This window comes from Phymastichus coffea, unplaced genomic scaffold, assembly GCF_024137745.1.
Source record: "Phymastichus coffea isolate CEN01 unplaced genomic scaffold, Cenicafe_Pcof_1.1 PCOF00056, whole genome shotgun sequence".
Classification (NCBI taxonomy): Eukaryota; Metazoa; Arthropoda; class Insecta; order Hymenoptera; family Eulophidae; genus Phymastichus; species Phymastichus coffea.
The window spans coordinates 1,055,320-1,082,767 of record NW_026706867.1 but is presented as its reverse complement, the minus strand read 5'-3'; the positions used below and the strand labels follow the sequence as shown (position 1 = coordinate 1,082,767).

The 27,448-nt window shown below is 34.1% G+C and overlaps 6 protein-coding genes across 16 annotated transcripts; 3 read left to right on the top strand and 3 right to left on the bottom strand.

Annotated features, from left to right (window-relative positions):
- The first annotated feature begins 4,309 nt into the window (after nt 1-4,309).
- LOC131666048 (zinc finger and BTB domain-containing protein 14) lies at nt 4,310-9,797 on the top strand. 3 transcript variants are annotated; one of them, XM_058938386.1, is made up of 6 exons: nt 4,310-4,580; nt 6,916-7,169; nt 7,486-8,016; nt 8,090-8,197; nt 8,274-8,438; nt 8,712-9,797. In XM_058938386.1, the coding sequence occupies exons 1-6, from the start codon at nt 4,571-4,573 to the stop codon at nt 9,096-9,098; spliced, it is 1,455 nt and encodes a 484-aa protein (XP_058794369.1). In that variant the 5' UTR covers nt 4,310-4,570; the 3' UTR covers nt 9,099-9,797. The 3 variants fall into 3 exon arrangements, with proteins under 3 accessions (XP_058794369.1, XP_058794368.1, XP_058794370.1); XM_058938385.1 differs by lacking the exon at nt 4,310-4,580 and adding an exon at nt 4,918-5,033; XM_058938387.1 differs by lacking the exon at nt 4,310-4,580 and adding an exon at nt 5,091-5,224.
- A 203-nt stretch (nt 9,798-10,000) lies between these two features.
- On the bottom strand, nt 10,001-12,019 carry LOC131666052 (proliferating cell nuclear antigen). Its single transcript, XM_058938394.1, has 4 exons — nt 11,793-12,019; nt 11,533-11,698; nt 11,300-11,444; nt 10,001-10,674 (listed from the first exon to the last, which is right to left on the bottom strand). The coding sequence occupies exons 1-4, from the start codon at nt 12,011-12,013 to the stop codon at nt 10,421-10,423; spliced, it is 786 nt and encodes a 261-aa protein (XP_058794377.1). The 5' UTR covers nt 12,014-12,019; the 3' UTR covers nt 10,001-10,420.
- Nucleotides 11,137-19,354, top strand: LOC131666050 (eukaryotic translation initiation factor 4E-1A). 3 transcript variants are annotated; one of them, XM_058938392.1, is made up of 4 exons: nt 11,137-11,263; nt 17,889-18,067; nt 18,385-18,702; nt 18,826-19,339. In XM_058938392.1, the coding sequence occupies exons 1-4, from the start codon at nt 11,222-11,224 to the stop codon at nt 18,938-18,940; spliced, it is 654 nt and encodes a 217-aa protein (XP_058794375.1). In that variant the 5' UTR covers nt 11,137-11,221; the 3' UTR covers nt 18,941-19,339. The 3 variants fall into 3 exon arrangements, with proteins under 3 accessions (XP_058794375.1, XP_058794374.1, XP_058794376.1); XM_058938391.1 differs by lacking the exon at nt 11,137-11,263 and adding an exon at nt 16,544-16,720 and having other exon boundaries at nt 18,826-19,354; XM_058938393.1 differs by lacking the exon at nt 11,137-11,263 and adding an exon at nt 17,460-17,753 and having other exon boundaries at nt 18,826-19,352.
- On the bottom strand, nt 12,358-15,457 carry LOC131666047 (uncharacterized). Of its 3 annotated transcripts, none has more exons than XM_058938383.1 (5): nt 15,315-15,457; nt 14,098-14,751; nt 13,525-14,027; nt 12,772-13,450; nt 12,358-12,685 (listed from the first exon to the last, which is right to left on the bottom strand). In XM_058938383.1, the coding sequence occupies exons 1-5, from the start codon at nt 15,324-15,326 to the stop codon at nt 12,626-12,628; spliced, it is 1,908 nt and encodes a 635-aa protein (XP_058794366.1). In that variant the 5' UTR covers nt 15,327-15,457; the 3' UTR covers nt 12,358-12,625. The 3 variants fall into 3 exon arrangements, with proteins under 3 accessions (XP_058794366.1, XP_058794367.1, XP_058794365.1); XM_058938384.1 differs by lacking the exon at nt 15,315-15,457 and adding an exon at nt 15,206-15,265; XM_058938382.1 differs by lacking the exon at nt 15,315-15,457 and adding an exon at nt 14,847-15,134.
- Nucleotides 19,355-19,539: 185 nt separating the features above from the next.
- Nucleotides 19,540-22,141, bottom strand: LOC131666049 (uncharacterized). 3 transcript variants are annotated; one of them, XM_058938388.1, is made up of 5 exons: nt 22,082-22,141; nt 20,607-21,112; nt 20,136-20,273; nt 19,773-19,918; nt 19,540-19,703 (listed from the first exon to the last, which is right to left on the bottom strand). In XM_058938388.1, exons 2-5 carry the CDS (start codon nt 20,944-20,946, stop codon nt 19,575-19,577), a joined length of 753 nt encoding a protein of 250 aa, XP_058794371.1. In that variant the 5' UTR covers nt 20,947-21,112; nt 22,082-22,141; the 3' UTR covers nt 19,540-19,574. The 3 variants fall into 3 exon arrangements, with proteins under 3 accessions (XP_058794371.1, XP_058794372.1, XP_058794373.1); XM_058938389.1 differs by lacking the exon at nt 22,082-22,141 and adding an exon at nt 21,946-22,081; XM_058938390.1 differs by lacking the exon at nt 20,136-20,273.
- Nucleotides 22,142-25,280: 3,139 nt separating this feature from the next.
- On the top strand, nt 25,281-27,445 carry LOC131666070 (metaxin-1). Of its 3 annotated transcripts, XM_058938434.1 has the most exons (6): nt 25,281-25,499; nt 25,676-25,926; nt 26,084-26,246; nt 26,332-26,718; nt 26,967-27,027; nt 27,309-27,431. In XM_058938434.1, the coding sequence occupies exons 1-6, from the start codon at nt 25,413-25,415 to the stop codon at nt 27,317-27,319; spliced, it is 960 nt and encodes a 319-aa protein (XP_058794417.1). In that variant the 5' UTR covers nt 25,281-25,412; the 3' UTR covers nt 27,320-27,431. The 3 variants fall into 3 exon arrangements, with proteins under 3 accessions (XP_058794417.1, XP_058794416.1, XP_058794418.1); XM_058938433.1 differs by lacking the exon at nt 26,967-27,027 and having other exon boundaries at nt 27,309-27,445; XM_058938435.1 differs by lacking the exon at nt 26,967-27,027 and having other exon boundaries at nt 25,490-25,603; nt 27,309-27,445.
- Nucleotides 27,446-27,448: the final 3 nt, after the last annotated feature.

Here is a 27,448-nt window from a genome sequence, read left to right as displayed (position 1 = left end):
TTCAAAAAAAACTATTTCAAGTGCAAGTAAGTTTGCGCATTCACGTTCTAATTTCACTAACAAAACTTGAACCATTTTGTTACCTAACTTAGATAATTATGTGTACATTCAATAAAGCGGTAAGTGCAATTATTAAAAAGACGGTTAAAATTACATTTTTTTTTAAATTATACATTTATATAAAATAATATGGGATATTTTTTAATCTTTGCAAGAGACACATTGCGCGTTGTCGCATATGATTTGTACGTATACATGCCATTGATTTAGCCAATGTGAAGTATTGTAAGTTTATTTCTTTCGCTTAAATAAAATAATAATTTCGTTCGCCGTACAATACGTTTAAAATAATGAAATCTTATGCTAACAATTTAAAGTTTCTGTACAGATTACATCGTCAATAGCGAATCATCAAGGATTACATAAGACACCCCCCTTCCCCCAGAGTCTGAGTGTATTTGCATACGTCAATTCGAAGCTTATAATCCAAAATCCATACTACAAGCTTGTCAAGATATCGCATAACCGACGTTCACGCGTACAATACTTGCGCGGGTTCTCGAGCTGCGCGAAAAAAAAGCGCGGAGAGAACGGAGAGCAAATCCCACATGCATTTGCGTTCGGATTCGCAAACACACAGACTCTCTTTCTCTCGTCGTCGTCGAATGCTATGCGCGCGAATAAGGGGGAGCTCGATTTTAATAAGCCGCTTGCTCGCGCAGCGATCGATATACAGGCTCGGGGAGACGGTTTTTGTGCGATATGTCTGCTCCCGCTTCGATTTTACCTTTGGCAATGATGAAGAACGCCAGCAGCACGTCGACGCGCGTTACTGCCTGCTTTCTTTGTCGATCCCTCGATCGCCGATAGAATATAGCGAATTATTAGCCGATTTGATTATAACACGAGCCAAGAAAAAAAAAGCTTTGATAAACGATACGTGCGCGGATCAACTGAGTTAATTGCAAAAGCACTAGCATAAGAGCTTTTACATTTAGATGAGGTTTCACGTGCAATTTGCGTAGGCTGTGTATTGGGGTATTCTCACGGTCGATCGACCTACCATATTATTGACATGTTATTTTTAATTGTACTTTGTCTTGCTTTTTTCATGTAATTGTGTAAACGACATGTTTATAACGTCATTTATTACGGATTTTTCCCGGTAACGTATTCGATGTGTGTATATATATATATTTTATTTTTCGAAAATACAAGGAAAATTTTATACTATACCGCTGCAGAAAGGCTTTTCATTTTTTATGGTGCTTTGCATATACATATTACACACTATGAACTCTGGTTATTTTGTTTGTAAGTTTTTAAAAAAATTTATATTAAAAGTGAACAAAATAGTATACGCAAAACTTATCTTGACAACATGATTTTCATCTTATACTGCTCAATGCTCATTTGCAGAAATCACTTTTGTATTGATAGGCTTTAAATACATACTAATTAAGGTACAATTTCCAACTTATATTATATTATATTTAATTACTTACAATTGTTAAGAAAAGTGTATGATCTTATAAAACTTTATGATTTTACTTATCCAACGTGATCTTGAAAATTCATTAAGTTGGATAGATAAAATTTATCCAATTCAATCAATATATAATGTTGCATTTATCTCTTGATAAATATAGTCATTTATATTACGCAAAGGTACATTCCAGTGTTAATCAATGAAATGATAATTCTTTACAACGTACCATTATGTCCGTGAAGTACGTTAAGATTTCAATAATTTTCATCATTCTTATAAAACTTGGATTTTCCTACTTGTAACTATTTGTTAAATCTTGCTTGTCACTTTGGCCGCATGAATATTATAAAATGTATAAAAAAATGAAGACAATTGTCCGTATGACGACACTCTACAATTTTAATTAATGAACGACGTCATTAACATTACGATTTAAGCAATTTTTAAGATTCAATTTTTTTTAAATCAAGTATTATTGGTTTCAGTTTTTGACTGAAGACGCTTGTCACCTGTGATGAAGCAAATCACATTAAAAATCGTGGAAAGTTTTCAAAAATGATTACAAGACTTCACATTAAAAAGAAAGAAAAAAAAACACGATCATAACAAAAAGAAACTCTGCGGGTGGTAATTGAAGGCAAGCAATGTTTCGAAATGAACAATGGCGCAACATGATTGCCTGCAAATCCAGTTTTGCAGTCGCAAGTATCATCCGATTCGTCCCGCCAGGTCAGTCCGCTTCATTGTCGCCCTGCCAACGTACAGCACAGCCGGGGGGATGGCAGTCGCAAACGCACGCGTAAAGAAGAGCCGCGCGCGCGCCGCAGCGTACGCTCGCGGGGGTGGATTCGTCGTGAGCGGTCGATCTCCCGCGCAGAGAAACGGCTAGCCGTGGGCGCGCGCGCGGGGGGGATTGATTATTTAACGACTCGCCGCTGGCTGGGCGTGTGCAGACTTATCGGGGCCCTGGCTTCCAGCGATGGAATCAGGTCGCCGACGCAATGCGGCAGCGCTGCACTCGCCGCCGCGGAAACCTTCGAAGGATATAAGTACGCGCGTCACGCTACATACTCGCGCTTACAAGTATTCCTTCGCTTCTTTCGTCGGTCGCGATTGATCCGTTCGATTGCTCGATCGACGATTCTCCTTTGTGCGCGGCCCCGATTTTCATTGCTTTGAGGATTTATTCACTTGGCATTGAAGAGCTGGGTCGAGCTCTTTCCGAACGCAAATTAATTAAATAATCGACTAAATTTCACGCAGCATTTTGGAATAATACACACAAATACCTAAAATAAGTATTAACAATTAGGTTATTTTTCAATCAATATGCATCGTTATTCAATTCATTAAGCAATGTAAATAAAACTTATAAGAGTCAAGCAAAAAATATCTATTTCGATAATTCAATGAATGCCTTCATATCTACATATATAATCATCAGCGCGAATAATAAACATAATGTACATACGATCTAGCAAAGCTTACACGTGAAATATAAATTATCAGAAGATTATCATGAATTAGTGAAAGACGACATCGTGTTGCAAAGCTTTCTTATCAACGTACACTTTGCGCTCGAATCAATATCCTTCCCTTCGCAACTGCATCATCCGCGAGAAAACTCCAGAAAGCTCATCCTAATCTCAGAAGCTCTGGAACATCCCTCTTGGATAAAGCGACCGCAAAGCACTCGATAAATTCGTCATCGCCTAGAGATAATCTCTCCGATACATACATATCCCGGCAGGGAGCGGACAACAAAAAAGAAGAAAAAAAATCGCATGGATGCGTCATGTATACATCCCTTTCCCTTTTATTGGCGCGCGTATATTCGCACACGAACGGAAGGGATAGGATAGGGCAGCCAGCCCTCCTCGTTCTTTCGCACCCGAAAATCTTTACCGGCCTCTCTCGTCGTCGAGTTTTTTTTGCGCATAAGGAGTAGATATCGCGCTTGCGCTTGTTGCGTACCTATGTCGCTGTACCCCCACTGTCTCTTTCTCGCAATTTCTCATCAACGTCTTGCGACTATCCACGCACCAACGTACCTTTTATCTATATCGATGATCGATCGAGACGATTAAATAATTAATTAATCACTCGTAATCACATGCGAGTGATTAATAACCGGAAGTGCGCGCGAAAATTCAATGAAAATTTCAAACAATGAAAATTCCAGTTAACATCCCTTCTCTGCGTTGACTCGGTGATAAATCGCACGCGCGCGTGCGAGAGAGGCAGAGAGAGAGAATGTGTGTGAGAGAGAGAGAGAGAGAAAGACAGGGATAGAAGTAAAAAAGCGAGTTGAGAGAGGGAGCTGCTGAAATCAGCTCGTCGGGTAACGATCGATGCGATAAATGGATGCGTGCGATTGGTAGCCGGAGAAAATCGATGCGAACGTCGTCGTCGTCGTCGGGGGCTTTCTCGTGTTCGTGCACGTACATATACGAACGGTGCCGGTTTAATGCTACAATCACGTTTGACGACGAAAAGCAAATGTCTCCAAAAAGAGGCAACGATTGTTTAGTTTAGACGGAGAGAAAAATCAGTAGTACGACTCGCGCTCAGCTGCGCCCCGCGAGCGATCGAGAAAAAAAAACGAAAGCTAACGCATGCTACATGTATACGTGTGTATATCCACCTGGGATAACCAATACATACTCGCGCGTGCAAAAGTGAGAGAGAGAGAGAGAGAGAGAGAGAGAGAGAGAGAGAGAGAGAGAGAGAGAGAGAGAGAGAGGAAGATAGGAGGGGAGCGAGTGAGCAGTGAAAAGGACGGACGGGGCGCATGGAGCAAAGACCGAAATATCGATTTTTAGGCCCCTACTCGTCGCAGCAGTACCAGAGCGGCGGCGTTCGATGTGCTCTCACTCACTCGCGCCTTTCAAAACACCGACGGGACGCGCGCGCGACGCACGCGATCGACGACGCTCTCTCGTGAAAATCAGTTTGTGCATATACATAGATACACGGTGTGCGTAGTGCGCGTGACTGTGTGACAGTGCTGTAAGCTTCCAAGTGATATAGACGCGATTCTGTGTTTGTGTGCGCGCGCGTAGGTGATCTGCCAAGAAAACAATGTCGTCGGGTGAGTTGCTGCAAACTTTTGTTGATGAAGATTATCATAACCTATGACTCTATGCCGGCTCTTTCTTTTTGTTTGCGAATCTCTCGTTTTTATCACATTCGTTCGATATAAAGCGCGCTACCGTATACTGAAACACGTTATTATCAGTTTATCGATCAACTTGCATGTAGAGAGGGTGAGGCAAAACAGCATAGGAGGGAGGCTTTCACAAGAGGAGGGCGAATTTGAATTCTGTTTTTTCCCTCCCACCTCAGTTATAGCTTCACACTCTAATCATTCGTTCGATATTTGTAAATTAGATTGAGAAAGGCGCCGTCAGACAAGGGAGAGCTTAACCTTAAAAGTTCGCGCAGGGGTTGTGGCCTCCTAGCACTGGAGGGTGGCTGATCTTTTTGTTTATTGGGAGCATGAGCGAGACGTGCTGCTACGTACGCAAGAATTGTTTATGTATCTGTAAGGGTTTTTTCTGTATCCAACGTTTTGTGTGCGATAATTTCGGGGAGCCTGTTCAGAAAATTGACGTTTGGCTATGAGATGAAATTACATACGAGGAATGCGCTGTGAATGTTTAGTGAAAATAATAAGATACTTTGATGAATATCGACTGTTGACAGATATATGATATTGAATAAGCATGTTTTCAGGTAACAAATAATGCCGAATTTTCGTTACAGTTATTAATCAACACAAAAAATTTTATAAATAACTAATTTTGTTGCATTGATCTTTCTCTTTAACGCGAATATTTGTTGCATTCGTTTTAAAGCCCTACAACGGATATAGCGAATATAGAGATAGCTCGAAAAACGAACGTATCTATTGACGAACAATGAGCGTCGCCAATGCGCCGTTATCGATTTTTATTGATCTAACTTGCCCGTCGCGTCGAGCGTGCGGTAAGCAGCACCAGCAGTAGCAATCTCCCCCAAAAGACAGAGAGCGAGAAATATACTTCCCCCATATTTATAAAAGCACGATCATTCACTACGCATGCACATCAATCCTAATTTTCTTCAAAAGAAACAGAGAAAAAAGGAAGTTTTAGGTCTCTACCGTGAAATTTAATCGGTGACAATACAAGAGATTATTAAAAGGAACCCTCGGTTTTATTTTACAAAATAATCTATTGACGAGAAGGATGAGAGAGAGAGAGAGAGAGAGAGAGAGAGAGAGAGAGAGAGAGAGAGAGAGAGAGAGAAATAAAGAGGCGAGATCGATCGCATAGCTCTCCCGCGCGCGCGAAATTTTCGCCGACAGAGATATATATGCTTGGTGTTTACGTTTGATCCTTTTCCGCAGCTAATCGTATTAGGGAGTCTGCTGGTATAGTTGCGAGGGGATGTGCCAAGCGACGACTCGACTCGACTCCCTCTTCTTTCGTTGCTATTGATCTGTTCGATATTTCGTCATTTTTTTTCTCCTCCCCCTTATGCGACTGTCTCTTACACTTTTTTCACTTTGTTTTCTGGAATATGTAATGAGCGATGATTCATGCGATAATTTTTCAAGCATATCGATTTTGCTTGATTCGCGATACTGAAATCTTCATAGCTTTCTGTCCAAACGTCAGTTTCGATTGAAATTGCGAAACATTAATTATTTAGTTTTTTTGATGAATAATAGACAGCAAGTAATTTTGTTTCTTGCAAACACTTTTTTCATTCTTTTTTCTAAAATAAGTAATGAGCCATCATTCACGCGATAATTATTGTTCAAGTATATCGATCTTGTTTGATTCACGATACTGAGCACTTTAGAGATTTCTGTCCTAATGGCACGTTCGACTGAGAGTAAGAAATATTAATTATTTAATAAATTGTTGATAAATGATAAGATAGAAGAGAAGAGAACAATTTCATTACTAATATAATAAATAAGCACCTATGTAGATTGTTTTGAATTATGAGTAAATGATTGATAAAATCAGGTGTTGGTCGTGCACTAAAAAGATAAAAATAAAATAACGCACATGCGTGCCTTGTAAAATAAACGCTGACCTTTTGTCGACTCACTGATCATTCATGCGTATTTATTTACATCTGTATATGCGTGTATTTGTAATTCTACCTCTCTTTCTCTTCACGGTCGGAGATAAATGTTTGGAATGTATTCGCCGACTAAAAATTCTCAGATTCACATGATAGACTGTTTATTGTCTCCTTTTTTTATTATTTGTCGTAATCGTTTTCTTTCATAATTGTGGCTCTTTGCGAATGAAAGCTTTTTGAAAATTCGCTGTTAAACGCGTTAACGTACAATTCAATAGCCGACTAATAAGAGAAAAACATTTTTTTTTATTTTGGAAGTTGTTAATTCATTGGTGATTGTTTTGCAGACATCGTGACGGAAAAGATAGGTATTCCAGCATCGGAGAACTTCCAGTTGAAATGGCATAGCTACGGTGCCCACCTGCATAGCTCGGTGGCGACGCTGTTGCACTCGGAGTCGTTCGCCGATGTCTTGTTGGCGACGTCCTGTGGGCGGCATGTGGCAGCACATCGATTTGTTTTGGCTGCCTGCTCATCCTACCTTAGCCACATTTTCCAGACTTGCCATTTCGGCGCTAACACGAATGCTCCCATCATCGTCGTAAGTTTTCAATAGTTATAAAATTATATTCAGGATTTATTTTCAAAAGATTTATCAAAATACCTCTTGATTTAGCTGTTTCAAATATTTTTTTTTTGCTTAAAACAATTATCTCTTTGAAAACCCTTTGAATACTTTCTGCAGCAAAAATAATTAATATCCAAACACAGTATTTTTGACATTCTAGGGTTATTTTATAAATTTTAGATTGTTTTAATTTTTATCATTAAGTTGTTTACATAAATTTTATTATAATTGTTGTTTAAATGTAAGAATACGGGATGTGTGACAGAAGTAAACAAAGTAATATTTACAGGTCCTTCCAACAGAAATTGGCTACCGAACCCTCAAGATTCTTATTCAATACATGTATAGCGGCGAGACAACGGTGACTAATGACCAGCTCGAGGGTGTACTAAAAGCTGGTGACATTCTTCGTGTGCGCGGTCTGTGGCGTTCAAATTCAGGCAGCAAGAAGGAGAATATCCAGTCGAACAATCAAAAAATCGTGCGCGATAAACGTGAGCAAATACCCGTGGCTGGCCATCAAATTCAAAAAATCAAGCTCGTGCAGCCAAGCACCATCGCCGAGCAGCAACAAAATCAAGAGCCTACCTCGAGTGTGCAGAATGCTATGCAACAGGCGCCACTCAAGAAGTACGAGAAGAAGATCGTTGAAAAAGGAGTGCAGGATAAGGTCATCGAAATAGTAGATGGTGAAAAGATTGTCGATGAGGCAAAGACTTGTGATCAGCAAGTGAAAAATAATGAGACTCTTGAGGCGAACAGGAAGCGAAAAAGTAGTGATACCGAGTCCAATAAGTCTAAAAGCGACGTTGGCGAAAGTGTGAGTTTAACGGTATAATTATGTTCTTTGTTTTTGCTAGAGTTTTTATTTATTTTATCTTTTGGATTTACAGGCTGAATTGAATTTGGAGATGTTAGTGAAAGAGGAACCAATCAATTGGGAGGAGACAATCGATCCATCTGAGTCATTGACTATAGATCACGAAATGGACATCAAACCTGTATGCTTTTGAATAATAAACCACTCTGACATCGTTATTTCAGTTTTAACTTATGTAAATTTGCGGAATTTTGCAGGAAATAGTACATAGTGCAGATGAGGATGGCGATATGGAAGAGGAAGAGTATACGCCTCTCACATGCGACATGTGCAGTCAAACATTCAATCGACCTTCTGATTGGGTTCGTCACATAGAATTTACACATGCAGATATGACGGAAAACAGAAGAAGGAAAAGAAAGGTACAATTAATTATGAAAAGCATAATTTTTTTATTGGGAGTACAATTTCGAGAATCAAATGTAAAGATTTATCAAGATTATATTTTCGAAAAACAGACGCTTTAAGCTATTGAGCTTATCTAACAGTTGTTAGTCGTGAAATTGAAGAGAATATTTTATCTGACTTTTGTTTGTAATAATAACAAGTTACAGTTACAAACTTTTGATTGAATTTAACTATTTTACGCAATTTAAACAAGTACAAGATCTAAATGGCTACATTTCAATTTAAAGGGCGATAGCGATGACGATGGCAAAGATTTTCCACCCTTAAAATGCGACCTGTGTGGGAATACATATCCAACGCCTCAAGAATGGGTCCGCCACATACAGACGGAGCATACAGAAGAGCAGCTAGCCCTGATGAATAATTCAGCACCACCGAAACCCAAGCGAGTACACAGTCATCAGAAATTGTGTAACATCTGTCAGAAAGTTTTTCCAAGTCATGCGTCAATGGTGATACATCAAAGGACACACACGGGTGAGCGGCCGTTTCTCTGTTCCTACTGCAAGAAAGGCTTCAATGTGAAAAGTAATCTTCTAAGGCACTTGAGAACATTACATGACAAATTTGTACATCCAAGTCTGTACGGCAGCAACGGAAACAAGAATGCTTAGACAACGCTAACCCTCCATGGTGAAACAAACAAATAAATAAAAACTGAAGTATATTTTTCTTTTTAAAAACGATGGGAAAAAATCATCGAGTATGCGGCGATTATCAAAAAGAGAAGCGAGTTTGTATAAAGAGGAAGCTGGTCTGACGCTTTCAAATAGAATCAAATTTGTAAGCTTTTATCGAGCCAAGGTATTGATGTTATTTTACCTTCAAGTGTATATTTGTTTTTTGGAAAAGATATTTAATATAAAAATATTGTTTCTTGTTTTGTTTGCCTTTCTTAAGTGTGATTTATTTAAATTGCGATTAGGTATACGTTACACGAGTATTTTTAAAACTTTGAGTTACAGATTATTTTCCTTCGCACCACGATACCGAGGCTTTAAAATTAAGGAGTCTGATAAATATTGCCAAAGTATTTCATTTCATCATTGCTACATACAAAATTCTTCGATGAACGTAATACCAAAAAATTTATTTATCTCGAATAGAAACGTAAATTGAGTATGAGTGTGATAAAAGAACAAAGACGAGTGATTTTAAAGTACCTATAAGTCTCTGCGTAAATATTTGCGTGTAAAATAATTTAAAAATTTAACACTCATTCAATGAAACAACAAAAAATTTCTTAGCAATTATTCGAGATCCAAATACCTATGTAAGATTCAATTGTATACTTCTAGGCTATTCCATCCGTGATAGCCCACTTATTCCCGTAGTTCGTAAGTTAATTATGTATTTTTATATTAAAGTAGCTTATACATTTTAGAAACATAAGTCCAGATACGTGGCGATTATTATTCTATATTAAACTTTTCAACTTTCAATTAGGCTAGGATATAAAATGAAGTACATTCCAAATTTATCAAAAAATTTTGAAAATATATATATTGAGTTCTTATACATTACAAAGACGACACTATAAAAAAAGGTAAAATAATTATACAGTCACAGTCAATCTTGAAGTGAGAATGTACATCGTTTCAACTAAATAACCGTAATTTTATCATCCTACTACAAAGTTAGTGTCAATTCTGTATTGCGCTAATACTGTGACAAGCCAAATGACTTTTAAATGTAAAATTTCAATATACTATCTTCAAATTACTTATAAATGTGTTCTCATTTTTATAACTAACCTTTACATAATTAAAAATTGTGACTCACTGAGTAGGCTATATCAATACACTTTTCAAATCAGTAATTTACATGAAAGTACAGATTTTGTCTTTTGTTCTGATGAATAAATAAAACAAAAAAAGAAAGGCGAGATTGAATTTGACAATGTAAAATAAAAAATTACAACTAAACATTCACAGTTCTAGTTTTCCTCTTCATCATCAATCTTAGGTGCAAGGTAATATCTGATGTGACCAATTTCTCCAATTGCATACTCACAAACCAAAGGTACATCAGCAGACATTGACAGCTTTACTTGGGCACAAAGTGGTGTAGCCTTAACGAAAGAATTCAAGTAACGGCATGCAAAAGTTAATTTAACAGGTTCTTGCATGTCAATACTGACTGCTTCATCTTCCTTTTCTGATTCTGCAGTTTGGGCAAGCTTGACATTAGCTATAAGAAAATTAAAATTATAAATCAAAATTATGATAAATATAAAGTATTTTATCCAGTTCATTAAGTTTTTCTTTTACAATGAAACTTAAACAAAAGAACAACTTAAGAAACAAAATAATTACACAAGAAAGTTATACAAAATTATAATGTGATATGAGTTTCAGTTAATATTGAATTATAAAATAGTATATGTACTTTATAATAGTAGTATAATAAAATAATATTGAATTATAAAATGTGGAAACTGCCAAATAATTTTGAATAATAAGAAACAAAATGATTGCATGATGATGAATAACATTTGAAGAAAATAGAATTTCTAAGCTAAGGTATTATGAAAACTATTGCCAGTGTAAGAAAATGCTAAATTCAAAACAACATAGTTGTCAAGGTCAAGCATCTATCAGACCTGAGCTTGGCCTTGTATGTGTGTGTTCAATATTTTTTTTTATATTCACAGAAATACGCCATCTAACTTTCAAAAGAATTCAGGAACCACTCAGTATCAATGTAGCCTTTGAGCTTGAAGGATCAACCAGTGGAAATGTTGCAAGTGTCGCGAATTATCGCTTCCTTTCATCTTAAGGTAGGTGACACAATAAAAATACAACAATCATCTTACCATTTCCATAATCTCCCACTGCGGAGAATTTGATTCCCTCCTTAGAGCATGCAATTGTGATAGCCTCGCCAAATTGGCTTAAATCCCTGCATATTCTGGCGAATTCTTGAGAAGGCATTTTCACAACACAAGAATACATAGTTTCCTAGATAACACATTTTTTTATCAGTAATCAAGTTTTTCTCTTTTTAAATTTTGTATCACTATAATATATTTCATCTTTGTGTACTCACTGGAATACCAAGGTGCTCTTGGTCCATATTAATGAGTTTCATTTCATACTCTGCAAGCTTTTCTTTGTTCTGTGACTCAAATATGAAGATAATGTTATCCGGATTGTCCCAAGCCCTTAAGGTCACCGTATCCTCCGAGCTAGCACACCTTAGAATCTTCGTCATTCTAAGTGAAAAAATCATTGCTACAAGTTAGTTAACAAAGAATCTCATAACCCGCGACTTTCTTATGTATAACCTCCTCCTCACAAAATACTCACGTGCCAATATTCATGCCCATCGATAAATTCCTGTCACAGCGGTACTTGTCGAATCCGTCGCTCCTCAAAGTCAAAGACACCAAGGAGACGTGAGCATTATCCATGGCTTGTACCTGGATGCCGGAGTCCGAGCATTCAAAGGTTGCCTCGGTCAGCAGGTCCTTCACAGCTTCTAACACTTTTTTCAGAATAGCACTTTGTGCTAGACGTGCCTCGAACATGTTTTACCTTTTTTTCTGCAGTTTTCACGACAAAGTCAATAGTTTTAATGTCGAAATCGCGGAAGACGATGCAACAAGTACCGGTGTGCAACGAGTTTTTCTCATAAAATGACCAACAGCTTTGGAGGGAGAATAGCTCGTAATACTAAAACTTTCGCGCGCGAACAGCCATGAGAGAAGTAGGTGGCAGTAGCGGTCAAGGAAGGAAGTTAGGCCATGTTTTTACAGAGTTGTGGGAAATATTTGAATTGGACTTTTTGAAAGAAATTCCAGTATTTGTGCATTGTGAGTATTGAGAAGACTTTAGATAATATATAAAATAAAAAATTTAATAGCCATAAGTATCAAGAGGTACACAGTTAATCATGTCATAGAGCGGCTGTATATATAATAAATGTATACATTAAAATTAAAACATAAGGTACTCTATAAAAATCGAATGAATGTTTAAATCACTAATCGGTATTACGAGTCAACTTTTCAATATTGATGCAATGTGAACATTCATTTACAATGCTCCTGCATTAGCTATTTACAAATTATACTAGAAAAAAAATTATATAAAATTTGGTATTATCAAAGCAATAGCGTTGATACTTAATAATTAATAAATCACGATCCAATATCACCAGCAACGGCGTGGTTTAAATCACTAAACAGTTTGTCTAGATTCTGCAATTATAAAGTATAAAATTATTAATTAAGTGTAAAATTATTAAATTTGTATTTTTCGAATTAAAATATATAAAGATATTTACATCTGACGGAATGTCATCTTGTACAGTACTAGATTTTCTGGAATTTTCTACCATAGAAGGTTTTAAATTATTTAAATCATCATCATAATCACTATCTTCAACATCATCTTCAATTTCATGACTATAAATGTCACCCTCATCGTCATCATCATCATCGTCATCTTCGCCTATAGACATCTCATTCATTTCATCATAATCTATTGGTTCTTCCTTGATTTCGGCTATGAGAGGCATATCATCGTCTTGTACTGTAACTTGTGTTGATTTACTATGTGCAGTGGAATTTTGAGGTAACTGTGTTGTTTGTTCTTTTTTATCTACAGAAGTATTGGAATCCTTTGTTGAAGAATCATCTGCACTAATTGACATATCCCTTCCTGATGTGTTTTTGCATTCTAAATTTTTTGATTGTAGATGGTTGTTTTCTGAAGATGTAATATGATCCTTATGATCTTCATCATTTGATTTATCTTTATCACGAGTATTATCAGTTGTAGATGTAGTTTTTGCAACTTCATCTCTTTTCTTTGGATTTGATTTTGGTTCTCCAGGTAAACAAGTATTACCTCTCTGTCTTCTAAATCTAACAATAATACTTCTGGTATCCCACATCAAGTCATGAGCTTGCTTATAAGCTGCTATAGATTCATCAACACTATTATATCTTATAAAAGCATATCTAAAAGTAATTTTAAGTTATTATGACTTTATAAATTCATGTAATTGAGCAATTCAAAACTCTTTTATACTTACCGAGTGTTTCGCATTTTCTGAGCATAACCCACATCCACTCTAGCAGCAGTTTGAAATTTACCTTTCACTTCATTAACATTGACAGATTCAGGTAAATTTCCTATATAAAGAGTATATGGATCAATTTCTTCTGGAGTAGGAGTATCTTCATCCCTTAAAGACTTTCTTTCAACTTTCAAATGTCCATTACCAAATTGAATTTTTTCCAAGTCTTTAATGGCCTCGTCTATATTAACATTTTCGGCCATTTGTATAAAACAGTACCTTGGACCACTTGGACTTTGAAAGTGAATGTTTTGTATTCCAGAATGAAACTCTCTTACAATATCCTTATTTAAATCGGGATCTGGAAATTTTATTATTAAACTTTGGGCTTTCACAGTCTTGTTGTACTCGTTTTCAATTTTTAACGCTCTTTCTGCATCATCTCGATTCCAAGGACGGCTTGGGTAACTCTGTGACATTGGTTTACGTTGTTTATTCTTTTTAATTATTATTTCCTCCTGTAAAATTTACAGTGAATGATTATCCAATAATAACATAAATTTTTATTACAAGATTGAGATTATAAACCTTAATATCTGGATCACCAGAATCTTCAGGCCTTCTAGCATTAGCAGCTGTATTCATCATATGTATTGGGTTTTGTATAGGTAACTGCATACCCAAAAGGGCTTCGTTATTTCTTTGCCAGTCAATCCCAAGAGGATTTGACAGTGTTGTACCATAGTATGATGATTGATCGTATTGGTTCTGTTGCGACTGCTCATAGCGCTGTTGCCTTCTGCTTTTTCTATGAAAATTGCCTCTTTGCTGATACATTCGACTGTGATTGTTATACCTCTCACGTTTAATAAAGTTATTCCTCATAGGCATTTCTCTCTGGAAGGCAGCAGCGGCAGCAGCGGCAGCAGCGGCAGCAGCAGCTGACTGAGTAGGTATTGCTGTGGGTTGAGGAGTTATCCACTGCCACGTAGGTGCCGGTGGCCAAGCAGGCATAGGAGTGACTTGAGCTTGAATAGATCCATAAACACCAGGAGGTGGTGGAACAGTTCCTTGAGGTGGTGGCATTGGTGGTAACGGAGGTTGACCTGGTAGAGGTTGATTGAGTGTTGTAGGGGTTGTTGTGGCAGTTGAATAATGAAGATAAGATGTATCGTATCCGTAGCCGACGGTCTCTTGTTTAACGTACGATGGGTTATTGACTTCTCCATTTTCTTCAACCATCTACAATGTAGAATGAAGTACAAATTTGAAAGCAATCGCATTTATTTGTTATTAATCTGAAAAATAAAGAGCTACAAACGCGGCAGCCTCCATACTTGTTTATAGTCCCAATGCATAGTTGCACTTTCAAAATAATGAACTTGAACTGTGAATTGGTTTCACATTAGCGACGAGTCCAATATCAATGCAATTGTTTTTTACGAAACTGATATTAATCTGAAAAATCAAGAGCTACAAACGCGGCAGCCTTCATATTTGTTTATAGTCCGAATGCATAGTTGCACCTTCAAAATAATGAACTTGAACTGTGAATTAGTTTCACATCAGCGACGAGTCAAATATCAATGCAATTGTTTTTTACGAAACTGACTTGAAAATCGACAACAACGTCATATATTCAAAACAAAACACAAAACAGTACGCTTGCAAGAAAGGACGTTTCGGGAAAACTAACCTTCAATTAAAGAGGAAAAGCCACAAAGAGAGAGGAAAAATTCTGCGCGGCCAACTTTGAAACGTTGCTTCTACTAATCAAACTTAATATAGTTGCTAAAAGTAATTACCGGTCTGTTCATACTGACGAGCAAAGCTCGGTTCTTCGTCTTTTTCACGTCCTCAAATAAACGGACGGCTTTCTGTTGTATTTTTTTCTTGTTGTGTCGAGATATGTTAAATATATATTGACGACCACAAATGAAAAAGACGCACGGGCAGCAACAACAACAACGCAATAGGGGTAAAATCACCGCTACCGCCGCCGCATCCACTGCTAGCGACGCGCAGGGATGCCAACGAGCGTTTACGAGATTTCGGACCTCTTCGGCTATTTCCGTAAGCTTGAAATTCAACCCCCCTTTGCTCTTTCGCTGTCTACAATACCGCTTTTCTTTTCATTTTGTTACCTTCTTTGCATAGCCGCGGTAAGTATAAATTTGTTGCCACCGAGATACCTAGAGAAAAAAGAGCGACGAATTCCAGTCGCCGTGGTGTCGAATTTATCTTTTGATACAGGTTCTCGCCAGATATTAATTTTCTTTTAGGTGTATATAAAATAATTTCTAACAATGTAATTTTTTCTTGTAGTTTTTATGAATCACGGTAAGAAAAATCAGTTTTATTATTGTTTTTACAAGATATTGTTTTTATTTTAATAGAAACAATCATATCTGGTTATTTTTTTATAACAATTTTTGGCGATTATTTAACATATCTCAGTTAAATTTTCGTATTGTATAGGTTTCTAAATAGACTTTATACTTATTATTGTTTTGTTTTAAAATTAATAAAAATACAAGTAAAAAAGAAAAATTTCATTATTTTGTCTCTATAACAAAAAAATCTTTTCTCCTGGTTACATTTTCCTCCTATGATTACATCAACTGATTGTTTGTCAATTGATATACTTTTACCGAACTTAAATTTTCGTTGTTAATTATAATAATGGAATTGAGTTATTTTTATGTATTTAGGAATTATCAGGGTGGCATGATATTTTCGTCGATTATATCGCTTTCAATTTTCAAAACCATTGAAATCTTGGCTAAAACGTACCAATAACAATAAAAAACAAATATTTCTGTCAAATAACCCGTAATTAACTTCAAATTTCCCAGAACTTTTCCAGTATAAAAATGGTTTTATTTACGGTCATTGGATTCTTCATAAAGTGCAACAAACTTAGAAGGGACAAAAAGGAGGAGCCGATGCGTGCGTCCACGCTCCTTAACGTTCAATCTATATCTATATATAAAGTGTGGTTAGAAAGGCAAAACCAGTCGGCAGATGTCCCGAGTGCGCGGGGTCCAACGTTGACGGCACTTAGCTGAAAATTTGTGCAATTTTGTCGTTTATTTCTGAAAATTTATCATTCCTGTAATTTTTGTGTGATAATTGTTGTGCTCATTTTCAAATGGCTGCGAATAATGTCGAAGATAAGGATAAGGATAAGGATAAGGATAAGGAAGTCGAGGTAACATTTCACGACAGAATGCGAATCTTAACGATGGATAAACGCGTGTGCTCTGTCTCGAGTCGTTTTCACTCCCACCCTCATTTTCTCTCTTTCTTTTTTATTTCTATCCCTCTCCTTTCCCCTTTCCTTTTCTTTCTCTCTCATTCGTTCGATACGGCTGATCTGATACTAATGGTGCAGTGTCTTTTGATAGGCTAGGCTAAACTCTCCTCGCATTCCATAGCATATGTGTGATAAAATGACCTTTTTTTCTATTAATTGTGTTTCTTTGGGAGAGCATTTATCTAAATAATAGATGATGTCTTCCCAATGCTTACTTTTTGTATAATTAACTTTTCTAAAGCATTTGCATTAAACTTGAAAAATTTGTTTCATGTAGCATTGTTTGAGCATGACCAATCAATTTATTTGGGATTTTCTGAATAAGTTATTATAAATTAATTGTGTAGAAACCACTCCATATTAGCCTTTGCTTAGTCGATTATTTTTCTATGTTTAGAGAAAACAAGGCATGTCCAAATGTAGCAAGAGGCAACTTATCTTTTTGTATTACATTTCATTGATGAAACTTTGGTCTAAAAATAAGCTTTAGACTTCGTAAAATACTCGCAGTATCAGACACTACATACATACATTTCGCTCACTCCCACTCATTACTACAGGCATAGTCGGCATAAGGCGGATAGTGCATGGCGCATGCTGCTTGCCTTCAAATGGGCATACTTATAACCATTTTGTATTGTTAAAAGAATTTTTCTCTCCTACCTCTGGTTTTAACTATTCGACTATTCTTGGAATACGGAAAACAATAAATATATAGGTCGTTGAGAAATCGCGTGAATTCGCGTGGAAAAACATTAATTGTTGCGGAGCTTTGACAGTCTGAAACTTTTTGAAAAAGAGAGAGAAATCTGGAACATCTGCCTGCTGTTGGCTAACGTTGCCCTCCAATTCGTCACTTTTTTTACTATTTTCAACCTGTAGAACAATGTTAGCTGTGGAATCTGCTGTGGCTGTAGACATTTATCAAGTAATAATTATGATTCATGTGAATCTAGCGAAAATATGTTTATTTGAGTCAACATTTCATAAATAAAAAAAGTCTACCACTAGTCCTTTCAGTGTTTATATGATTATATAACATTTTTTTTATTGTTGTTTACAGGAGGTTGATAAAAAGGAACAAGAAGCCCCTGGCTTAGAAGATTATCCACCTGAGTTACTGATTAAGCATCCATTGCAAAATACTTGGACTCTCTGGTACTACGAGCAAGACAAGACTAAGTCATGGGAAGAGAGCCAGCGGGAAATTACAAGCTTTGATACAGCTGAAGACTTCTGGAGGTATATTTAACAGATTTTTACTTTACCATAATTTATTGGTATGATTGATATTTAAGTTGGCCTGGGGGGGCAAGTAGTTCAGACGTAAAACCCTTTTTTGCGTATGAATTTTTTGGATATTCAGTCGGGGCCAGTTCCTTCCCACTCGTGGTGTGTATTAATTAATCAAGATTATTGACCTATCAAGATTATTTATTTTCATTATTAACCTATCAGATTATCAAGTGCAAAGCTCCCTTTTCCCCCCTTTTTGCGCACAGTGTTAGCTCTGTAGACAGTCTGTTGATATTTTTAGTAAATATTATAATCTTTTTCAGCTTGTATAATCACATCAAACAAGCTTCAGAACTAAGGCAAGGATGTGATTACAGCATGTTTAAGCAAGGAATCAGACCTATGTGGGAAGATGCCGCCAATAAGAATGGAGGAAGATGGCTTATTAATTTAGAGCGGAAGCAAAGAACAAGTGACCTGGATCGCTTTTGGCTTGAAATACTGCTTTGCATGATTGGTGAAGGTTTCAATGAATATTCTGATGATGTTTGTGGTTCAGTAGTTAATATTAGGCCAAGAATAGATAAAATTGCTGTTTGGACTGCAGATGCTAGCATTTCTGCTAGTGTTCTGGATATTGGGTATGTAAATATTCTAGTCAGTTGGTGTTGATCAATGAATTTAAATGATAACAAACTTGGAATACTTTCGTATGTTTATAAAATAAAATGTAACAATAACAAACTAATCGTTTTATATTCTAGACGTAAATTAAAGGATCGGTTAAGGATTACTCAGAAAGATAAGATAGAATATCAAGCCCATAGAGATACTATGGTGAAGGTTGGAAGTAAAACTAAAATAATTTATTATGTCTAAGGTGAGAGTGACGTCACCACATATACCATTTACATTGGTGATCAACAAATAAAATTCAGTTACTGGCTGGAATCAGATACTGACAGCTAAAAATTTCAAACCAGAGTGGAATCTTTTTCTATCGTTACCAACAGAACTTTTTGAAAAAGTGTCAAATAATGTTTATTAAAAAAAACAAAATATTAAAAATAATTAAAAAATGATAATTTAATATAAATGAAGAAATATATGTAATATGTACGGCATAAATGAGAATGTTTGGTGAAATATGAGTAGATTGTTGTATAGTCAACTTTACCTCATATCTAAAATTATTAAAATCGAAGGTTTATAATCTTATGACAGTTTAAATAAATTAAAGAGATACAGCAATCTTCTCATATTGTCGTTATTCGCATGATATATTAATGATTAGATTTACTGTACATCATTTTCATAAAATTTGTGTAATTCAGTTTTTTATGTAAGGTATATTTTAAAGAATTGCGAATAAATACACATCTTTGTACAAAATAAATTTCAGTTTTTGTATTGATAACGTATTATAACCTAATTAAATAAAAAAATATTTGATAGTTAATTATCAAATTAGAAAAAAAATTTCTGTTAAAAACTTTCTGCTAAAAACTTTCTGCTAATTAGAGGTCTGAATAATTATTTCTTGAACTTTCTCCTGTAAGTCTACTCGTTTAGCGATTTTTAAAGCCTTTAATAGTTCTGCTTTCCACTGAGGTCGAAACTCCGAAAAATATAATATCATACCCTAAGATATAGAAATTTAATTAATAAAATTAAAAATTTAACAAATTTTGCCTATATAATATAAACTTACCCTTTTAAACATTTTCTCATATTTTTGACCTGGTGGTTCTTGTGAAAATTCTATATTAATTTCATCAATAATATTTTCGTCTATATTTAAGCTTCTGCAGACGTCTTTCCAATAATTTCCAATGTTTTTGCTTAATTTTATTACAACTAGAAAAAAAAAAAATTAGACCTTAGTTGAATTTGTTTAGTAGAAATTTATTTTATCTAAAAAGTCACTCCTGCCTAGGCATATTTATACAGGGAAAATGCAATATATAACTATAGACTTTATATTTACAAATATAGACAAGAGGAACTTTTAAAGTTTTAAATTGAATGCAAATATTTTATGCGTAATAGATAAAAATTAAGATTGTAGTTTTACCTATATTTTGGAGTTCTCTTTCTCTATCAACAGATGATATAGATGTTGAGTTAATTTGTGTGTGACTTATAGAAAATGGTATGTTTAATTGTAATTGACTTGAAGATTCTTGCATAGATGAATATTTTGAAACAACAGCTACAGATTTCCAAGGTAGTTTTATTAAGATCCCAATAATGCCAATTAAAATGAGTATTAATAAAAAAAGAATCATAAGTACAGTTGTACCTACATTTTTATTAATTTTTTGTGGACATAAATTAATTATATAAAAATTATTTCTATCAATATCTTTCTCATTTTTTGTTATACTAACATTAGTTAAAGATTCATTTTGTAGTAAACTTTTTTGATTATATGTATAATTGAAATTTGTAAATTTGTATCTGTACTATTATGCGCTTTTTGATTCAATATTTCTAAAAAAGTTTTGTGTGAATTCTCAGTTAATTAACAAAAATTTTAACTTACCACTATTATACAAAAAGTTTATAGAATTAGAATTTTCATGCAACCACTGACAATAATTAGTGATAAGATCTTGTATTTGCTGTTTAATTAATTCATCTCTTACATATTCATTATTGATATATCTTAAAATATCAATATTACTGTATTGTAAAATTCCTCTTTTTTTTAACACTTGCAACAAACTGCTGATACTAGCAATGTCTTTCAAAATACGCTTTGAATGTATATGATTCTTGTACTTTTCTTTTAACTTTTCTAGTGCTTCTTCACTAATACGACTATCTAAGATTTCTCCAGATTGTTGGAGGAGTTCCTCATACTTGCTTAAGGCCACAGTCATAATTCCTATATAGCTTATATCTAAAACATCTGTTGCTCAAGTTTTGATTTGTTGAACATGTAGAGTCCAAGTGATTCCCCTAACGGTAGAAGTCTCATATAGTAACGCTTTCATAGAACTTATTTTCTTGATTATCTGATTCGTGTTTATATTTCATGACTAATGACTAAAAAAATCATTAAGATTAAATTCATCAACTATAAAAAATCATTCAAAAAAAAATTTATAATGATTTATTTTTAAAACTATAATTATTATTAAAATATGGTAGAGTCACTAGTAGCTGGCTATAACTTTTACCTTAAATAAATAAGAAGTAAGATGATAAATCTTAAAGCTAAAATTATTCTATAAATTCTTATAATACCTATAAGCATTTGAAATACATATGATATAAAAAAAATAATAAAAAATAACATGCTGTATTTATGTGTCTTTTGAAGACACTGACAATCAAATATGGATTATTTTTCAAACATTAATTGTTTTTTTCCTATGCCCTGTAGAATTAAAAATAAAATTTTACTTGAAAGATAAAATGCATTAATTGTGAGTTTCTATATTGCTTGTTTTTTACTCTATATAGATAGATTTTTGGATAATAATTTAAAAATTGGTTGATTTTCAATGAAATATATTTTTATTCCAATATAAACTGTAACAGTTCAAGAATAGTTTAATATTTAATGCAATTGTTAACAAATACTTTTTGGGATATATAAGGAATTAATTAATAACCAACACATACAAAATAACGAATTATTTAAAAAATCGTAAAATTCAAGTCTTAAGTTAAAAGGGTAATATGTTTGTCTTGCATTATTATTGCTTTTATTATAGACATAAATGGGCTAAAGGAACTCAGCAGGAAGTTAATGAAAATCGACCGAAAAAATTATAGAAAAACTACGCGTGGTTAACAAAGATAGCAAAAGTTACTTTTAACTCCGTGCAATTTCATTTTTATTGATAAAAAAATTATCAAAGTTGATCACTTACAGATCATCAATAACTGTATCTGCGTGGAGCTTCAATAACGTTTTTAGATAAATAAATCCGTTCAATCATTAGCAAAAATTTCGCGCAGTTTTTCTATTCAATCAAAATATTATATAGTATAATCAAACGAACTTACCGTGAAGTTCGATTTAGATTATATTCCATCTAGTTCGAAGATATTACAATGTAGTTCCCCTTCGCCCCGCAAGATGTCACACCTTTATCAACCGAGAAAAAAGAACGGCATTGACGCGGTTTTGTCCCGGCGCCGTTCAGTCTTCGTACCGTAACCTCATATGTTTTAGACCCCGGTCCCATAGCTACCTATGAATGCGGACGGATACGGACGCGAATCGCAACTCTAGTAACATCACTAAAAATATCTAGTTCGATTATTTAGTACCAATACTACCGGTACTGAGCAAAAGTAACTCTTCTTTAAAACTGTAGCGCCGAACGTACCACATTTAATGTTCAAATGTCAGGTCTACAATTTACTTTTCAAATTTTCATGAATATTGCTTATTGATGAGTATGCTAATGTAAAAAAAGTTTTTGGGATGATTAATACATATCATTTATATATATTTTCTTCTTCTTCTCACATATTCAAGTACTTCCATAATATTAAGGCCTAATTCCACTAATTGTAGTTGAAAGTTTATCAATTCTCTATCATTTGCCATCTTATAGACTGCAATAATGTAAAGGTTAGATAGGCGTTCATTAAATGTGTGTACGTTCGGCGCTACAGTTTTAAACAACAGTCACTTTTGCTCACTACCGGTAGTGTTGGTACCTAATAATTGAACTAGATATTTTTAGTGATGTTACTAGAGTTGCGATTCGCGTCCGTATCCGTCCGTATCCGTACGATACCTATGGGACCGGGGGGCCTATTCTGAAAAAAAAATTTTGTGGTAAATCAGTTTGTCACTTCAGATTATCACAGAATTAATCACTTTAGATGTGATAAATGTTTATGACATGTGCTAAAATTTTTTTTCAGAATAGGCCCCGTGCTAAAATTTTTTTTCAGAATAGGCCCCTGGGGCCTTAAGGCCCTCGCCACATATGCGCATACGCGCGCATACGAGGGCTTACAAACGCGTACAAATCGCTAAAAATTTTAATAGTGCCAACAACAGAAAGTTACTGCTATTCCTCGCATGCCCCAAACGAACACACTTACTCCCGGAACAAACGTATCATAACGCTATATTATAACATTCAATAATATAGCGTTATGATACCAATGCAAAAACAGCCCGACACAAATAACATTTTATTAAAAAAAATGATCACATCTCACGTATGTATGATTGTACTTCTCGAACAAATAATTATTTGTTATTGTACCATTATATTTCTCCTAAAAAATAAAAAATATCGTTATCGATAATTCACCTCCTATTTATTCACATAAAAGACATAATTAAGCAAAAATAAATTCACAGAAAAATTGTACCTTCTGTAGTCTAAATTGTACCATCAGTACAGTTCTATAAATTTGTTTCTAAAAGAAATAATAGAACAATTACAAAGCTCTACGCCTGCGCAAAGTGCATTTCCGGATGACATCCTTGTAAGTTGTAACAATTATAGTGGTAATTTTTAATTGTCCTATTATTTCTTTTAGAAACAAATTTATAGAATTGTACTGATGGTACAATTTAGACTACAGAAGGTACAATTTTTCTGTGAATTTATTTTTGCTTAATTATGTCTTTTATGTGAATAAATAGGAGGTGAATTATCGATAACGATATTTTTTATTTTTTCTGAGAAATATAATGGTACAATAACAAATAATTATTTTTTCGAGAAGTACAATTAGACATACGTGAGATGTGATCATTTTTTTTTATAAAATGTTATATGTGTCGAGCTGTTTTCGCATCGGTGTTATGATACGTTTGTTCCGGGAGTAAGTGTGTTCGTTTGGGGCATGCGAGGAATAGCAGTAACTTTCTGTTGTTGGCACTATCAAAATTTTTAGCGATTTGTACGCGTTTGTATGTACACCCAACGTGGATTGAATCGCGACCCCCCCAGTTAGGTTGGTATGAGAATTCTGTCGTTGCATCGGAACGAAGAAACCGCGGGAAAATTCTATTGTAGATAGTAAATAAATAAATAAATAATAACTTATCTAAATGCCAGCATAACGATAAATCCTTGCTGAAGCAAAAGCAGGTAAAAGCATAAGAAACTCGGAAGAAACATTTAAAATAGACATATACACGTGTAAACAGGCTTTTTCAGGTCTGCTATTCGAGCTTTGATTTTGACTGCTACTTTCAGTCGGTAACGGTGGTTTTCAGATCGGCCATAGTATAACGCTCGTTCTTAAATTATATAATTAAAACCTAAAATCAAATAATCATGCATCTAAATTCATTGTTCGGCAAACAATTAATTTTAAATCTAAAAACAAATTAGTAACGTTTTAGCTTTTTATCGTATCTTAAAACGAATTTTCATTTTTGAATTTTCCCGCGGTTTCTTCGTTCCGATGCAACGACGGAATTCTCATACCAACCTAACTGGGGGGGGTCGCGATTCAATCCACGTTGGGTGTACGCGCGCGTATGCGCATATGTGGCGAGGGCCTCACAAGTCTCACGACTGCACCGCCAAAATACTTGACTTAAGCCAGCTCTACTTTTGAATTTGCTATTTTGCTTGTATGTACAAATATAAACAGCTAACAAAAGTCCATTTCTCCATCATTTTCCCTCTAATGGTTTGGCTAAACCTTAGATAGTACATGTTGATTGATAAAATCTACATTATTTATTTTATGAATGTTTTACTAAATTCTTTTATCATAAATATATATTTAAGAAAGTTGAATCAGTTATACTAAATAACGAATTGATCAAATTCATTTTACAAGAAATTTTATATCTTTTATATAAAAAAATTATATATTAAAAAAATTAACAAAAAAATTCTAGAAAATTATGTCACCATTTTTATTATAATTTTATATCTATGAAATTTGAGTCGCAGAGATAATTTCGAACTTGATCAGCTAAAATGTCAAAATTGCAATCGAAAATTTTTTATTAAAGTTACGAAGCGGCAATTATTTTGACACAAGCTGAAAATTACCGCTTCATATTGTAACTATATGTAATACAAATTTTTTATTACAATTTTGACATGTTGCTTGATCAAATTCAAAACTATCACTTTGTAGTTATAAAAAATTTTAAATTACAATTATTTTTACTCGCTTGCTGCTACAAAATTGATCTTGCAATAGGTTCTAGGCTCTTCATAGGAATCTATAATAACTTATACGGTTTGCGCACGCGTTCAGAATGTTCAGATCAAATCAAAATGTGAGCAAGATCGTCGTGCGCGCGCGCTTGGAAAGTGTGAAAAGGATGATTGTATGCCGATGGCTGACATTTTAAAGAATCGCTTTGTTTTAACTTACAAAGGCAAATTTTGCAAAAATGACTTCGAATGACAGTTTTCAATTGGAAATTTGGAAAGGTGACTGGGGATTGCCATCAGTTGATGTCGATTGTTTGAAGGTTTTGGTAAGTAGTTGGTGTGATATAAAGGTTAAGTTTGACTGTAAGATATATTGATTGGTGTAACTATTTACTAAAAGTTATCAGAAAAATGAACAGAATGCAAATATGCAAGTATAGTAAAACACAAAATGTAAATATTTCAAGTATCATACAATTATTTCTTTGAATGGTTTTTTCAGACATATGCCAAATTCAGTAATATTCCATTAAATGTAAAGGCAACGAACAATCCATTTAAATCGCCAAATGGGAAGCTACCTATTCTAAGATATATGAATAATAAGTTTTATACAGTAGATAAGATATTAGAAGTTTTCCAAGAACATAAATACACTCTAGATAATGGTATAACTCGAATACAAAATGCAGAAGCATCAGCTTTCAATACTATGCTTGATGAGTGCATAGAACCAGCTATCCAGCAAATGTGGTAATGGTTTATTCGATTTATTATATATTTTTTCAACATTGAGTTTGATTCATTTATTATTATATAAATTATTTTTTTATTTTAATGATACAAATTTATGTTATTATTGTTGAAGGTTGTAAAAATGCTTAGTTAATATCATAGCTTTGATTTTCAGCTGGATTGATCAACTTAATTTAAATCAAGTTATAAGGCCTTGGTATGCTAAGGCCTTACCCTTTCCATTGAACTTTTATTATCCAGGAAAATATGAAAAATATGCTAAGTCAATGATAGAAGCATTGTATCCTACAAAAGATGACAAAGCAGCAGAGGCTTCCGTAAATATTATTGTTTATATTTTACAAGTTCATAAAATTTTTATATAACAAAATAAGATTAAACTTCTATTTCTAATTTTTTTAGGTATATTCAAAAGCTCAAAAATGTATCAACACTTTATCCACAAGACTTGGGGAATCCGAATTCTTTTTTGGTTCAACTCCAACAACATTTGATGTATTAGTGTTCTCCTATCTTGCTCCTCTACTCAAAATACCACTGCCAAATTGTGCTTTACAAAATCATTTGAAAGCTTGCCCAAATTTAGTCAAGTTTATTACTAGAATTTCACAAAAGTATTTTGAAGATGATTATCAGGAATATGAAAAGACAAAGTCAAAAGAGCAAGAAAAGAAAACAAAATCTAACTCACTTGAAGACTTTCCTAATAAAAGAAGAAATCAAATTTTAGCTGGAATGTTTGCAGCAGTTGCTATGATGACTTATGCATTTTCAACAGGCATTGTACAGGTAATAGAGAGTGATATTTTTTATATGATTGACTTGTTCTAACAGTTGAATATGTATACTTTTTTAAACAAAATATTTTCAAAAATTCAAAGTATTTAATATTTTTCAAATATTTTGAAGCAGAGATAAATTTTTTTAAAAACTTATTCATGCCACTTTCACGATAAAGTAAAGCATAAATCATTAAAACTTCCATTTTCATGAGAGATGCTCATTAAAGCTCATAAAACAATAGTTTGTAATTATAGGTACTAATCTATTTAATAAGCAGAAGAAAATTTCTTAGGCTTCAAAAAGGTGAACGTAAACGTGAGTATAAAAATAAACTTGACTGAAAATGTGATTTATTTGATCACATTAATTATCTGTGCAAACTAAGAATTGAAAAGCTTCGTGTTTGTGATGTTTTGAATTTCTTTAACAATAGTCCCAATATTGAGAATAAATGAAGTTTCAAGCCATGTGTTTTAATTTATTTCTGTTAGTTGTAGCGAATGTTAAAGATGCATTCTAAATTGCAAAATAATATTAATATTTGTTATTTTTAAATTAATAAAACTCTAAATGTGTTATTTATTTGTTTGTTACAGGTTCAAGATAATGATTATGAGTCATCAGATCCTATGAATTTCATATATAATGATGAAGAAAATGAGGAATAGATGATTTGCAAGCACAAATTCTGTGTTTCATACCCTTAATAAAAATACTGTTCATTTTAATAGTATGT